The sequence below is a fragment of the Phaenicophaeus curvirostris genome, chromosome 13, assembly GCF_032191515.1.
Source record: "Phaenicophaeus curvirostris isolate KB17595 chromosome 13, BPBGC_Pcur_1.0, whole genome shotgun sequence".
Classification (NCBI taxonomy): Eukaryota; Metazoa; Chordata; class Aves; order Cuculiformes; family Cuculidae; genus Phaenicophaeus; species Phaenicophaeus curvirostris.
Genome location: NC_091404.1, coordinates 8,230,345 through 8,246,527, shown reverse-complemented (window position 1 = coordinate 8,246,527; position 16,183 = coordinate 8,230,345). Strand labels below are relative to the sequence as shown.

The window sequence follows — 16,183 nt, the reverse complement described above, 5'->3', positions numbered from 1 at the left end:
TTAATCAGATTAAAAGGAAATCACCTACCAGCTGGGAACCTAGCAGCTCCCACGTCCTCAATTTATTTGTATAACCTCCACTTGTAAAATACCCTTTCTAGGTATTGCGAAGGCTGCAGTCCCAGTGTTAGCTGTTTTCTCATTTTTACTTCTTAAAGCAGGCAAAAAGGACGACCTGCAGCTTTCAAAAAAGCTTCTTAATACTAAGAAATGCATGTGAAACTTAAGTCAACATTACATTCACACAGATGCTTGAGGCAAACTGTTCTGTTCCCACCACAAACAGCAATCATTACTCTGTAGATATGACAGATTTCTTTTGGAGTATCTGGAAGTTGCTGCCTGTGAATTTTTTGCCTACACGTGCATTCCTGTTTGCCTTCTCCAAACGGAAATACGGACACCTGAATCTATAACAAAGGGCAAGTAAAGTATATGAGAGAAATCTTTCAGTTCTGTTTTCCTCCACCCTTCCATGAGGGCTGTTTCTTCAGCAAACTTTATTCCTATGCTTGCAGCTGGAGTGTCATTTCATCACTTTGTTTGACATCTTGGATCCTCCACTCCTGACCCCTCTTTTAATGACTCTTGCCTGTTGTCCAGCCCCTGTGTACTGTCTGTGTTTGCTGTATGGAATTCTCATCCTCACCTTGGAAGAAAGATGAGGACGAATGAAGCCAAACATGCTTTAGCTTCAAAGTAATGTTTTCCCACCAGCCTCTGAAGATGCATTCCTAGCCAAACCTCTCTTCTCTTTAAAGCAACTTCAGTTTCACTGCTAATGCCCTTCTGGACACTCTTGTCCTGCTTTTGACTGCCTCGGGTTCAGCGATACCTTTGCATTATCTGAACACACCACCACACCTCCTCATTGCTCCACTCCAAGTCCTCTTCAACTCAGCTCTCTTTAGATTCTCTCTACACCCCTTAAACAAGATACGTTCTTTGATACTACAGACATGCTTGTCAATTTAATAATTGCTCTTGTACTCAACACTAATCACAATTCTGGCCATTCATGCAATAATTCTACATATTGCTTGGAAAACCGCCAGCCTACGTAAGTCAGCAAAGATACCAATACCCCGATTTTGCTGGTTTATTGCCCTAGTAGCCCAAATCTGTCTTTATCATCAGTGTCAGCACTTTCCGTGCACTACTTCACACAGCTCTACATAACTGTCCACACAATTTCCCTTCCTCTTTTAAGGATGCTCACCGGCTTAGACATCTCCATACCAATAGCCAGAAAGACCCAAGACTACAACATCAATCCAGCACATTGCTGCAGAGATGCTATCCACAGGGTGTCATTTGGGCACCCCACCCACTCCTTTGCTCTCCCCCCACCCATCCTGGCTCTCATCTGTGCTAAAATAAGCTTCCCGCTGTCAGACATGCTGCTGTTTCACTGCAGTGCAGCTGCCCACAAATAACCACCAAATTCCTTTCCCCTTCCCACTCTCCTTCATCAAGACAGTAGTGGGGGGAAAAAAGAAATGAAAAAAGACCCTGAACTACAGTACCAGCACACTATAGCTACTGTCACCTTATCAAGCAGCATGGTCTCATTGTTTCTCCATGCAATAGTTAAAATTCAGACGCCTCTGAAGCATCTGTCCTTTCACAACATAAAATATTTAGTGAAGCCCCAAGCAATCAAACAACAGTTCCTCATGTCAAAAGCCCCTTTCAGAGAGGGAGTCAAATTATCAATTTTGCTCCAAGAGCTGAAATCAGCGAAACAGAGAGTTTTTCATGCACAATGTAGTGGAGAAAAGAAAAAGAAATTAAAATCAGTAGTTTGGTCCACACAACAAAGAACAAACCAGCAAGTATGACAATGAATATTTAAGTTGAAAACCAACTACATGATCATGTACTTGCAAAGAAATTATAACTTTTCTTTATGTGCATTTTGCCTTTTCATCTTCTACTCAACGTATACCAACTTGATCAAAGGAAAAGAAGAAGGACCAGCTATGCACTAGTGGGTTATATCTAGCAATAGGCAGTCTAACATATTAAAGCATTTTTCCCCCAGTACTCAACCTGAATTGATACTGTCAGCAGCTGCCAGTAACACAAGACATTCTGCAGACTCAAAGAAATCAAATTTAAAAACAAACACTAAAATATAATTAAAGTTAAGCTACCAGCTGAAGAGTGCTATAACCACTGTCACGTTACTCCTACAGACGTGTGCTTCTAATAAAGGAAATGCGAAGGCCCTTCCTTGCAGCCAGGTGGTGTTCCCCAGCACCAGTGAAGCAAGGCTGCTCTGCTACAAAGCTTATAGATCTCATAGGGGTTTCCATCCAGGCCAGTAGTAGCAGTTTTGAAAAACAAAAATATGATCACACTTAGCAAAGTTTAGATCAAGCTCCACTGTAGCCAAATTCCAATATCCATGACTGTTCTCATGGGGCTCAGGACACAAAAAATACAGCAAGAGGCTGTAGACTAGTTGGATTTAGCAGCACTTGTTTATACTTTGTAGCCCAGCAGGAAGAAGCCAGGCAGAAATTAAATGTAAAACTGGCCACACCAATTGAAGACAGTAATACCTGTTTGTACCTGCACTGCTAAGAGTGTTGCCTGAAAAAATTAAGGACAGCAGATCAATGGAAGCCCTCACGCTTGTACGTAGAGTGCACGGCTACTGGAAAACTGAGTGTGTTAACATGCAAGTTTAAGAATATTCCATGTATCCTACATCAGTTAAGTGCCTACGTACACAAGGCTCAAGCAGATTAACACCACTATGCGACACTGCAGCTAACCAACTCGTCTGCCCAAAGCCCTTCCAAACTCACAGCTCGAGAAAGGCAAACAGTCTCAAGAAGTCATTCCCTTTGAGGGGGGACAGCTGCATGGACTAGAAGCCGCTTCAGATTCTAGTATAAATGAAACATTATCCAGTTCAAGTGTCTATCCTGGAAGGAGATACTCTAATGCTTGAAGTGTTCTGTTAGTGCGCTTCAAAAGCGGATGTAAACATAAACCAACTCCCACTCCCTTCCTCTGCCAGAATAATCAGAGATTATCTACCCAGAAAAGCTCTTCCCACCCTAACATGCAAAAAAATTATCCAGACTTAAAATTCACCACAAACCACATCCACAGTTAATAAAATCCGTTAGCACAAGTAAAAGACTGGATGCTAAAACAATGCCAAAGTCATCATTACCATTATGGGTTTTCAATTGGATCAAACTTTTCAATTTCTTTTTTTTTTAAGTAAAAGAAAACATAAGGACACTTTCAAACGGCTTAAAGTCACAGCAACAGAACACTACAGTGAGAAAATTCATCCTTTACCATTTGGTTAATAAACCACATTGGTCATGACTTTTTATTTTTCCTCAGAAGAGAACATGAAGTGTATATACGCAAAACAAAAAGCAGCCATCTAAAATGCTTAATTGCATGAGGACTAGGTCCAGATTCAAGAGTAAAAATATTTTTCTGTGACTTACCAGAATTTCTCTTTGACACGAGCTTCAAATTCATGCTGACTACAGGAGAGATCACAAGAACCAAGAGAACAAGAGGCTTCATCTTTCACTTTCTGTGACAGCTGAAATGCAAACATAGTATGAAGTCTGAATCACAGCTCTTCACTACAACAAAGCAGCAGCTACAGTTAAACATTTCTTAAAGAACTATTACAGGGCAACAGCTTAATCTAGTGACTTCTGGGTTTATTTTTATGCAGAGGTAGGAAAACATAATGGTTCAAAGTAACTGCCCATGAATAATTTATCTCTGACTATCACACAGAAAGGCTGGGCTTTTTTAAATGACACTTTGAAAATAATATTTTGCTTAAAAAAACCACGAGATTTAACTGTTTATTTGAAATAGTATGGATCTAATCTGGTAGATTTATGTTATTTAAGGGGGAGACCCTGATGGTCATGATTAGTTCTGTCTCAAAGAAACAGGCTACACACTTAAAAATTAACATCACATCGTTCATGAAGAGATAAAGAGTAGGTTATTCATGCAATTTCTCTAAGCAGCCTTATTTTCCAACTGGAGCCTGTAAAAGCTGCAAGGAATTAATGCCGTTCCAGAGATTTCTCCTATAAAGTGAGGTAAAGACAGGTGAACAAAATTCAAAAATCAACATATGCACGTCTTGGGATCCTTGTTAAAAAGGCAAAGGTAGTCTCTCCTGTGAGCTTTACTACCTGCTTTATATTATGTATATTATGTATATTAAAAAAGAAAAAAATACAATTTTAAATTAGATTTTAACTAATTCTGTTTTCACTTACAAGTAACAAGGTCATTCAAGAAAACATAGCAAGAGCAAACTGAGGCTCCTAAACTGTCTTTAAAAACCAGTAGAACAAATCTGAACTCAGCAATATCCACCTCTTTATACGTCTCTCTCTCTCTCTAAATGAAGAGACAGAGATACTTAATTATAAGCCAGAATCCTCAAATACAGCTTGAGGTCACAGGTCTTTTAAGTAGCTTGACATATTTAGACTCCAGAAATTCATCTCCATATCAAATACAGATTTTAGATCAGGACACTTATTCTCTGATAAAGAGGGCAGCCATTTACATCAGTATAATTATTATTTGCACCAAAAGATTCAGCAAACATTTTACAGCAGTTTCTTTTAGATAGAAAAGCACAAAACTACCTGTATTAGGATGCAAAACAAAGGCCAACGCAACAGAAACATTCTTAAGCGCTGCACCCCATCCACCCACAAGCCCTCTCAGAGGCACCTCAACTTTGGAGCAGCCCTAACCCCTGCAGCTCTGAACATTCATTGAACGTGAGGGTGCAAAGACCTGCAGATCGCAGAAAATTATTCAGTTTAATTTATTACATCAAATATAATTCCCTTGAAATTTTACTACCAGCCTATCGCTGTGTGAAGAAAATATAAGGAACCACATATGATTTTTTTACACGACGGCAACTAAGCTGCTATTCAATTATTTCAAAATTACGACTTGCAACCGAAGATTTCCCCCTCTCACCTTACCATACTGCAAGCTATAAATAGACAGTAGATTTTTGCTCTCCCCTTGATTCTATGTTCCCATGGGCACTTTAAGCCTATTGATTCCCCACGGTAACAATGCTAAAGGAGTTTTCAAGGAATAATATGCACTGAAGGCTGTCTGACAGTGGTTAATGGCAGAATTAGTATTCATTCTTCCTTAAACTCTCCTTGGAGTACCAAAATCCTGAAACATGCAAGGCCATCTTGACAAGCGAGCTTAAAAAAAAGTAATTGAACTAAATCTTTTGACAGATAATTGTAATGATGATGTTATGCTAGAATGATTTTCAAGTGTAGCTTTGCAAATTACTTTCTCCACTTTCCTCCCTTCGGTTATTACAGCTTAAGTACGGAACTCCTAGGTCTTTTTTCATGTGGGTCCCCCCATCCCCACCCAAAATGAGCTATGCTGCATTAAATACACTTTAAAATTCAAAGCAAGTTCTGACAGCCAACATTCATGCTAGAGAAAGGGGGAAAATCTTGGTTCCATCAGCACAGATATGAGCTTTGCTTTTTGAAGCCCTGTCCTCACCAAGGCAGCCAGGCACTGCACCTGCAAAAATAAGGAAAATAAAAGAAGAAAAGGGCAAAAAACTACTCCACCATCCAGTTATTCACAGCTTAGCCCAGAGTCTCAGCTTGTCACGTCTGACACAACCCCACTAAAGCTGGCATGAAAATAATCATCAGTTCGAGGTGTCATCTTCACCATCCTAGACATCCAACTAGAAGAAGGCAGGATCAGTCACATCAGTGTGACGAGTGGGTCACTGGTTACTGTCCTGAGACAGCAGGCAGCTACAGACAAAAAGGCTGTTCAAACTGACATATCACAGATGACTTTTTAAAAAACAATTTGACAAAGAATGCAAGGTACAGTAGGAGATGTATTGCCCCCAGAAGAAAGTCAAGCAGCCAAAAGAGGGAGGGCTGTATGTGTCCAGGACAAAGTCTCTAAATTTGCTCAGGAGCCTTCTGAGCCTGCAAAGATTCCCATCATGTCTCCCAGTGGGACCAATGTCAAAACTCCCTCCTCTGGGCCATTCACTCACATGTCAGGCAGTGGGATGGACTAGAGACTCAGGACAATCCTGTGCTAGACCTACTAGCGTTTCTGGAAATAAATGAGTGGAAGAGCGCTTGTGATCTGATGAAGAACATGAATAAGCTGTCTAGCTTGAAGAGATACGATAAGGGACAAACCAGTTAACATTCAATACCATTTTTCTATAATCTAGGAATTTTCCTTCAAGCAGGGCAGATTTTGTCATTTGACAAACTTTCTCCTCACAGGCACTGAGCAGCGTTTTTCTGAGGAGCTGCTCACTCGGATGCTGCCAGCTCCAAGCTGTGAGTAGGGGCTCACAGCTGTAACAACAACTCTACTGGATACCCCTCACAAGAGACCAAGTTTAGGACCATTCCCAGAAGAGTGAAGAGGATGTCTTACTTAATACAGATATAGAAACACCCAATTATAGCTCATGTGCCCAAGATCACAGAGAGAGGGGCAGAGAGACACAGAATAAAGTGCTTGTTGAGAAGGCTGAAAGAATCATTAAAGAAGATAATCCTGCCCTTGTTGTGGGCTGCCAGGTTGTGTTTGTATTGAGATATGTACAGGGAGACTGTTACCATCAGAGGGAGAAATATAGAAGAAGCAAACCGTGACAACTGTATTCTCAATCGTTCCACTGCTAACAAGGCTACCCTTTCCCTCCTCATCCTGTTTGATGCTACAGACCACAGACTTCAGGAAGCTTTCCCAGTCTGCTCTAAGCACCCAGCAACTGCAAGGAGATCAGGCTGTGATTGCAGCACAAATTCTGTTCTTCTAGCAGAAACCCTGACTCCCATATGCTACCCTGCTGCCTTTCACCTGTGTTGACAACCTTAGTTCTTTCTTTGAGTCCTCAGCAAAGAGGGCTTGGGCAATTGTGTCCCATTTTCTTCGTGTACTGCTTGCTGTCCTTCCAGAACCCGCTTCAGCTCATATAGCTTCCCTGCCTCAAAAGAATTTCAAGTGACTGAGTTCGAATAAAGCACTTCTTAGAGGAAGTTAGAAGAAGAAGGAAACTGGAACATAAATTTGCTGGACAAAACCCAGCACTGAGATTCCCAAATATCTGCCTTAAAAATAATGTAGTTTTGCTGTGTTTATATAGCATTAGTTTTTAAGAGAACGCAAGCAAAGGAAAGCGGTGCATATGTGCATTCAGGCACATGTCTCTGCACAGCCTGAGATTTGCTGACATGCCATGAGGCTCTGTAGGTTCTGGTTGCTCCACAGAAGCCGCGATGCAGAAGGTGCTCATTAAAAACAGCAGCCCACCTCTCTTTAGTGGTTTCCAGTTGTCAGGTTGTTTTGTTCAGAAATCTCAAGGAAATAAATTACAGTTTTCACCCCACACATAAAGGATGAAATGGCAACAGTAATTCTTTTGTTGTCTTCACAGAACACTAAACAATGACTTCTGTTCATTTCTTTTCAAACTGCTTTCCCACTCCACTCTTTAAGGCTTCAAATTTTAATATGAACCCTCTCTCAGGTCTTCTTTTGCCAACACACCAAACTTCGAGCTGTTTACTACGGAAAGATTTTCAGTCTATATAAAATGCTGGATGGAAGCAATCCACAGTGGGCACCAGTGTCTTTTAGCTGATACTTCAAACAAACAAAATATATTTAAGATCAGAAATGCTTACTTCAACTAATACATCTTCAGCTCTACTTGAGATAGGTAATGCAGCGCTCTTCACTCTGATGCTCAATGAGTATCAAAAAATATTTGGTTTTGCCTAATTCACTGCATCTTCATCATCATACCAAGCCACTTAGTTGGCTAAATAAACAACGAATGTTCACACTGCCTTATGAAATTAACTCTTGCTGCATTTGAGCCTTCATTGGGTTCAGGTCCTTCACAAAATTCGTATCTATCTGATTCTCAAAAGTCAGCAAAAATTCCATGAGAAATTTAAAACTCAGGTAAACACAGAGGGAAGTTGTCAGTGCTTGTGTTATGAGAACTGAAAGTAACCAGCAACAATGAGACTACATCCAAAATATTGGGGATTGTTGCTGGCTCAACAATTTATCAGCTGCGTGATAGCAATACAATACGGAGAGACCAAGGCATCATCCTGAGGAAGCAAAGGGAACCACAGCTAAATGCACAGAGCACCTGACAAAGGAACAAACTGTACAACACAGATCTTTTGCGATGTGAAAGGGGTAAACTCAGAACCTTATCGGCAATTTCAGATGAAAAACAGCACTGCCCTTTTACAGGCTAACACTGAGGGTTTGCCTGAAAGATTGCAATGCTTCTATTAAAAGGTTAAGTATCTTCCAACTAGCAACCATAGAAGATGTCAAGAGCAGCATCTTCAAGCTTCAAAAGGCATCTCACAGTAACACCAGAACAAAACAAACAAACAAAAAAATGGGCTTCAGTGACAGGCATAAAAGAAAAATACTGTGGATGACCCCTACACAACAACTTCTCTCATTAACATTTCTGGCTGCAAAGAGTAGAAGTGATTTTAGTCATGTTAAAGTGACAATCAAACTCAATGCTATAAGCAAATTGCTGGCTTGCTCTGTAGAAAGAAAACCCTGTAAACCATTAACTCAAGAACCTGCTCCTGCAAGAACTTTCTGATCCAAAGCTGCTTAATATAGAGCTCATTTATGTAAAAAAAAAAAGGCAGAAAACGAAAAAATCCCCTGAAATATTTCATATTCAGAAAAAACGTCCTGTATCTATAGAATCAAAATGCTAACCATAGAGGTTAGTGGTGAGCACACAATACAGGCACTTATCTGTGCTAAGAAAATTTGACAAAAACCTGAGCAGCCCATCTTAACAGATTCATGAACCAAAAGAACTAGCAGTACTCAGCACTCATTAACAGATCGAGTGCTATCAGCTAATACCACACACTGACCTCGATTCCCTAAGCAACCCACTCACATAGAATTCAAGTTTATTACATCTTCAAATTGGATTTTAAATCCCTGAATCATAGTCCTCCCTAACTGCAGCAACTCCTGCACTTGGAAATGCACAAAGCAACTATAAAGAGCAACAACAAGAACAACAAAGGAGGGGGAAAGTTAGCTATTATTTTTTAAGCCGCTTGCACAGCTGCACCATCAGTGATGTACTGATTCAGCACTACCCTGCATTCTACAGAGAACTATTGTTCCAACCTTAACTTTGCAATATTTTAACTACACATTCCAGGATAAATGGATATATTTGTTCAGTACCACAGCTTTCAAATTTGAGTAGTCCAGGCCTTTTATAGACATTCAAAGTGAAATACGTGTTGTGGGAGGAGGATTACAGCTGTACTTCAGGCCCTCATGGTTTACGAGGTCAACATAATGGATCTATTAATTTACAGCCTTTTTTTTCCTGTAGAGCAGGTGCTATTAATATTCTACATATATTTACTTCTGCAGATTGTGGTTTAATCAATACAGTACTTCAGCCAACATGAAGTACCGTAGGCAATGTAAAGACCATCAGATCCAGAGAGTTTAGGTTTACAGAGCAGGACTTAGCCTCTTAACACCTTGCAGAAGTACTTAAAAGATTACACAAAAAACAGCTGGGGGAGAATCACAGAATCACCAGGTTGGAAGAGACCCACCGGATCATCGAGTCCAACCGTTCCCATCAAACACTAACCGTTCCCATCAAACACTAAAGAAGAGAACCTGAAGACCATCTGCATTTGGAAAATTAAACATGTGCACTAGTACTTGGAAAGCAGAGTGATTTTAAGAATCAGTTTAAATAAGCCTAAGTCTTAGAGCTGGTGTAGTTACAGCAAGACAGTTCCCAAAGCAGCAGCAGCAATCACAGCTACCTGAGGGGAAAGAGAAGCTCCAGCCATGGATGACCACATACACGTCCCAACACCAAGCCCACCACTGGGAACTGTCCCAGGAGGGCAGGCTACTTCTGGGCTGAGATGAACTCAGAGGCTACTCTCTCAGACCTAGCCCAGTCAGCCCACCCTGGGCTGTGGAGAAGCTCTGCTCAGGATAAAAAAAAAAAAAAAACGAACTCTGAACGCTGCTTTTCAGCTCTCCACGGGAGAAAATCAAGTTGGTGACGAGAACTCTTAGGCTTCAAAGTCAATGGTAAACCCTGTAAATTTCAGAGCTTCACCAGACTCAGTGGCTCTTCAGTCACTGACACCCAGAGCAAACACCACTGCTCAGGTTATGGCCTTTTTCCTCCCAAGTGCTTCAGATGATCTTGCCAGTGATCACAGGTCACCTCTGCACAGCCTCAACCTCAAAAGCAGAAGACATTTCAGATTAAGAGAGATGAGAAAAGTCCATTCTCACCAACACCACTTTCAAAACTGACTCACTGCTCTTACATCACGAAGGAGGTCTGCCCAGTTCGCAGCAGCCTACACAGAGCATTATTAAGCCAAAAGATTAGATGCTTTGCCTTCTTTCATACTCATACCAACCTTGCTCCCCAAGCAGCTTTTGCAGAAAATCTACTAAAAACGAAGAGAGAAAAAGTTCAAGGAGAGGTCTCAATCCTGAAAGACAGTGTATCCCTTCTCTTCGCATCTCCCCCTCTTCCCCCCGGTTTCCTCATTCCCCTTGGGCTCCTCAAGGCTCATTACGGAGGTGCTTAGCACGAAACAGAACTAGATTTTAGACTGGGATGCCATCTGCATGCTGAAATGCTCTGCATGCTCTCTGCTTTTATAGAGAAACTGCTTTTACAGCATCTTAAAACAGCCTTCTTTCTGGGACCACACAGAAGATGGACTGCAGTTGTTACAAGTGACAGCTGTATTGACTTTATATCGGCTCCTATATGCATTCATACCTCTGCAATATTTACATAATAGAAATGTTTGCACTATTCATGGCAAACTTGGTCCACAGTCACTCCTACACATTAATGAAACAAGCACCAAGAGAACACAACTCTGCAGGAGATGTGCTTAGAATTTCATTCCTTGATCTCATTCGTGGCTACATGCTTCCCTAACTAATACATAATGCTCAAAGACGACAATTAACAGCAAAAAAAATACATACCAGCTGTTATGCTTCATATAAAACGCTCTTCCACAGTTTTTCACTTAGAAAACACAGTTCCAGAGAAGCAAGACAGGGCGCTTCACTCTGCTATCAGCAAAGGCAAGTTGCTTTCACTGTACTCGGCATCATCTCATAGTAACTTAACGTGAGAAATATATTCCTGATGAGGATTTTTTTCCTCCCCTTACATAACTAGAAGCTAGCCTTTACCTATATATATTTTGACAGATTTGTCTGGGTGAAAAGAAGAATTTAATTAAGCAAGCAAGCAAACGCCACAGAATTTGGAAATCATGAGAAACTGCTTATTGAAGGTTACCTCCAGATATTTTGTGGAAATCTTGTAAACAACCAAGCTTGTTCTGATGCAGGCCAAAATCAAATTAAAATATCAATTTTATGTGCCCTGGAATTGCTCTTCCAAACAAGCATCTTTGTTGATTTCACTGCTACATAAAGCAGTGAGAAGATGAGCAGAACAAACTCTCTTCCTGTAGTGCTTTTGGGGCAGAAAGGAAAGAATTAGCCCCACAGAAGTTTCTAACACGCAGTCTCTCTCCCACCAGCTTCATCACTGAACATACCATAACCCTCAGTCTTCCAATGATTCCAAGGGGGGCTTACCTTGGGCAAGCACCAGACGCCAAAGGAAACTCTGACCACCAAAGCTAGCAAAAAGATTCTCGCTATTTTCAGCAAGAGCAAGATCTCTTCCCTTTGTCTTCTTTTCAGGGCTGTTTAAAGGAAGATTTATTTTTAGTTGGACGCCCTGAAAAGCAAATGGCCTCTTAAAGTGCCTCCTTATTTTGTGATACAGTTTAAATGCTCACTTCCCTTTCCAGCACTAAATACCTCCTGATAAATAGCTCAGACTCACATTGTTTGAGGAAGAAAAGGAAGAAACAGAGAGCAGAACCCATTTCCCACACAACCCTTTAAGGCTGTTTAATAGTTGTTCACGATTTAGCATCCCTTGATATTTTCAGCCTGAGCCTCAGTTAGAAGTGAGAGATTACTCAGAGCCTGAATGTTTTGAAGAACAGGAGAAGCCCATACATTATGAATGCTCTATCTGTACTTTTCATTGTGAGTACAAATTCTCAGCCCTCTCCCTCAGACACACAGCTCAATGCCACCAGCCCCAGCCATCTCTGACAGCCTCCAACCTCCGCCAGCCCCCAGCCAGCCGGGATGCCTGGCTGCACAGGGCACAGACGTGCCCCTTGGACCCTCTCCTTCACCTCCAGTCCCACAGGAGCATCTCAACCCAGAACATAGAAAACGTGACAAAAAAGCCCCTCTCTTCCAAATGCCACACAGAAGATAACCGTTCTCTGTAGCTTTAACTGGATAATTGCAACACAGCTGCAGATAGTAAGGGAACAAATTACTCTGCCTCTACAAACAAACCAAAACCCCTTACAGACCCATCCCAGCCTCACCTGGATGCTCCTTTCATCTCCAAGCAGGCAAAGCATCCCGAGGTATACAAGTCGCGGATGCTGTGACATTTCCTCCCCCTTGCTCTCCAGGAGCCTCCCACAGCATCTCTCCCAGGCTCCTCACACACATTGCCTCCACGTACAAGCTGCTGGTCACTTCCACAAGGAAACGAAGTGAGCACTGCCCTACACTTCTAAACACACATTACGCTCTTTAACCCTCCATGCCTCATGCTTATCATACAGTGGTAAGACACAACCCCCTGAGATGCTGAGCCCAGCAAGCGCAATCCTACCTGACTCCACTTCCTCACTCCTCCACAGCCTCCTCTGTGAAGTCCAGCTTCTTGAGGCCCAGGCCTCTACCCTCCATCAAACCAGGAAACCTCCTCCTCCCTTCTCCCACACCCCTGGTCCCTGCCTGATCAGAGGTGATCTGTGCCACAAGAACAGCCCTTCTGCTGAGCTCACGTTCTCCCAGGCAGCCTACAAATCCCTCCTGACCCTCTCAAGTTCTTTTTTGATCTGATTTCTGTTTAGAGAGTGGCCAGTCCCCCAACACTGGTCTCCAACCGCGCTGCGTCAAAGTGCAGCCACTCCACCAGCAGTCCTGGAGATTAAAAGGCTTTCCACCTGCAAGGAGAGGCTCTACTCTGGGAGATATAAAGCAATTCCAGCAAAGCTGGCCAACAACATGCATGCACAGGAGCTCCAGCAACTCTGTGCCGTCACTAGAATTGACTGAAGTTAGCTAAGTGCATTAATATGGCACACCTGGTCTTTTTTCTCACCTCTTGTGCAAGCAAGTCATCTTCTCTTCTCCCTCCCTCCCATTTTACTGCTAAAGCACCAATCACCAATTTGAAGACAAACCTCCTCCTGACTTTCCAGGTACTGTGAAAGTAAAAGGGTGGTCAGTAGAGAACTCTGCAGCTGTTCAAATAGAGCAACTGAAGACTCACCTCTCTCTCTCTCTATCCTTTGCTCACTTGCAGCCCAAGCAGGGGGGCAATTATAATAAAATCTTCCTATCAGGCAATATCACTGCCCACTCTCACCTGCCCACCCCTCTGGTACCCTGGAGCAGGTCAGAAGTGCACACACACACACCATGAACACAGGATACGTGCCTTCCAGCGTCCTTGGCCACTAGCTAGAAAAATATAGTTCAGTAGAGGAAGGTCTCCCCTCATAAACTGGGATCTGGAGCACGCTGGAGGTGCAAGCTGCTGCCTAGCAACACAAGCGCTCCGCAGGGAGGTCGGAGCTTGCCCCTGTCCTCCCACTACAAGAGGTCTCCCCATGCCCAGAGAAACACCCTCAGAACAACGCGACCTTCAGCAATTTCTCAGACAGCCATCCTGCACGTCACCAGTTACAATCTCTACTTCAGCACGGACTCGCCAAACCCTGAAGAGCATCGCTTTTGCCTTGGTGAAGTACCAGAAGTCTTTACTTCTCACCTTCGCTGTGCACGCATCACACCCCAAGGGCTTACGGAGCCCAAAACCCATCCTGTCCCTCCATCTCCTCCTCCGCTACTTGTCTCGTTGAAAGCAAGAACCTGACTGGCTGTCAGACACCTTCTTCCCCGACTTACCTCCTGCTTTCCAGCCACCTCAAAGCTGTCCCGCTCCTTCCCCTAGCGGGAATCTCTTCCCTTGCGCTACAGAGGGAGCAAGGCAGCCACCTGCTCCCGCAGCGGAGGGGTCTGACAGGGAGCAGAGACCGCCAGGCAGCTGCACGGATTTATCCCTGCTGGGAAATGACATCCCCGTTTATGCACCGACGGCAAAACGCTCGGGGCAAGCGCCTCTGCCGGGCTGGACGCCCCCGCGCCCCCGGCACCCCAGACCAGCCCCTTCCCCCTCGCCGCAGCCTCCAGCAGCTCCCTGACAAACCTCCCGAGCGCGTCCGCCCCGACGGCATCACCCGAACAGCCACAGCCCCGCACACGCTCCTAAAATGGGATGTTTTTTAAGAAATCGGGATAAAAGCAGGAGAGTATAAACGCAGCGGAGCACGAGGCGGCACCAGCTCCCGGCAGGATGGTTCTTCCCTCCCGGCAGGAGCCCACGTCGGGCTGTTAGCCCATAGGATCGTAGAATCACCAGGTTGGAAGAGACCCACCGGATCATCGAGTCCAACCATTCCTATCAAACACTAAACCATGTCCCTCAGCACCTCGTCCACCCGTCCCTTAAACACCTCCAGGGAAGGTGACTCAACCACCTCCCTGGGCAGCCTCTGCCAGTGCCCAATGACCCTTTCTGTGAAAAACTTTTTCCTAATGTCCAGCCTAAACCTCCCCTGGTGGAGCTTGAGGCCATTCCCTCTTGTCCTGTCCCCCGTCACTTGGGAGAAGAGCCCAGCTCCCTCCTCTCTACAACCTCCTTTCAGGGAGTTGTAGAGAGCAATGAGGTCTCCCCTCAGCCTCCTCTTCTCCAGGCTAAACACCCCCAGCTCTCTCAGCCGCTCCCCATAAGGCCTGTTCTCCAGCCCCTTCACCAGCTTTGTTGCTCTTCTCTGGACTCGCTCCAGAGCCTCAACATCCTTCTTGTGGTGAGGGGCCCAGAACTGAACACAGGATTCGAGGAGCGGTCTCACCCGTGCCGAGTCCAGAGGGAGAAGAACCTCCCTGGACCTGCTGGTCACGCCGTTTCTGATCCAAGCCAAGATGCCATTGGCCTTCTTGGCCCCCTGGGCCACTGCTGGCTCCTGTTCAGTCGCTGTCAACCAACAGAGGAGCAGAGGCTGCCCGGAGCACACGCACCTTACCATAACTTTGAGAAGCTGCGGCTCCCAGCGTTTTCCGTCTCAAACTTTAGCTCCCCGGCGTCCCGGCGGAGGCGGCGGCGCGGGGACCGGCTCGTTACAAGAGCTTCACCCGGCGATGGAGCGGGGGATCCCACCAGCCCCCGGACGCCCCTCGACAAGCCGCGGAGCCGCACGACGCCCCCCGGGATACCTCGGCACGGCAAAACCTCCAAAGCACCGGCTCCACCAACAAAAAAAAAGAAAAAAAAAAAAAAAAAAAACAAGTCCTCGCGTGGTTTTCTTTGGAGCCGCCGGTTCTGATTCTGACCCAGAGCCGGGCTGCGGGCGGCTGGAGGCGCGGAGCGGGGTCCCCTGCCCGCACCCCTCGGGGCAGCGGGGGCGGGGGGGGGTGTCACGGCAGCCCGGCCTCCGCCCCGCGCGGGGATGCTCCCCGCATCCCAACTTTTCTGCCGGGAGCGCGGGTCTCGGCGAGGAGCGGGGCGGAGCGGGACGGCCCCCGCGGCCCCGCAGGTGCGGCCGCCCCGCGCCGAGGCTCCCGCAGCGCCCCCTGGCGGCCGCGCGCCGAACCGCAGGCACAGGGAGCCCCGCCGGAGGGGGGGCTGCGGCACCGGCCCCGGCCCGGGAGGGAGCAGCCCCGAGGAGCCCTTCGGGGAGGGAATGTTTCCTCATGTCCAATCTGAACCTCTCCTGGGGCAGCTCGAGGACATTCCCCCTCATCCCAGCACCTGGGAGGCTGGCACAGGGCTGTAGGGGAACGAGGAGACATGGTCCAGAGAGGCTGAGATGGGAAAAGAATCACAGAATCGATGTGCTGGAAAAGACCTTTGAGATCATCAAAA

At 45.1% G+C, this 16,183-nt stretch overlaps 1 protein-coding gene across 15 annotated transcripts in view; it reads right to left on the bottom strand.

The window, feature by feature from the left end:
* The window catches only part of IL1RAPL2 (interleukin 1 receptor accessory protein like 2), a 389,872-nt gene that overhangs the window by 346,871 nt on the left and 26,818 nt on the right, over positions 1-16,183 (bottom strand). For 11 of the 15 annotated variants that reach the window (XM_069867567.1, XM_069867568.1, XM_069867574.1 and 8 more), the window contains one exon: positions 3,480-3,580. The exons of 1 other annotated variant lie outside the window; for it this stretch is intronic. In XM_069867567.1, the coding sequence (XP_069723668.1) occupies positions 3,480-3,561 (82 nt within the window). In that variant the 5' untranslated portion in view covers positions 3,562-3,580. Of the gene's footprint in view, positions 1-3,479; positions 3,581-15,339; positions 15,449-16,183 lie in introns of those variants that run through there. 3 more of the 15 variants (XM_069867578.1, XM_069867579.1, XM_069867582.1) reach the window with 3 other exon arrangements.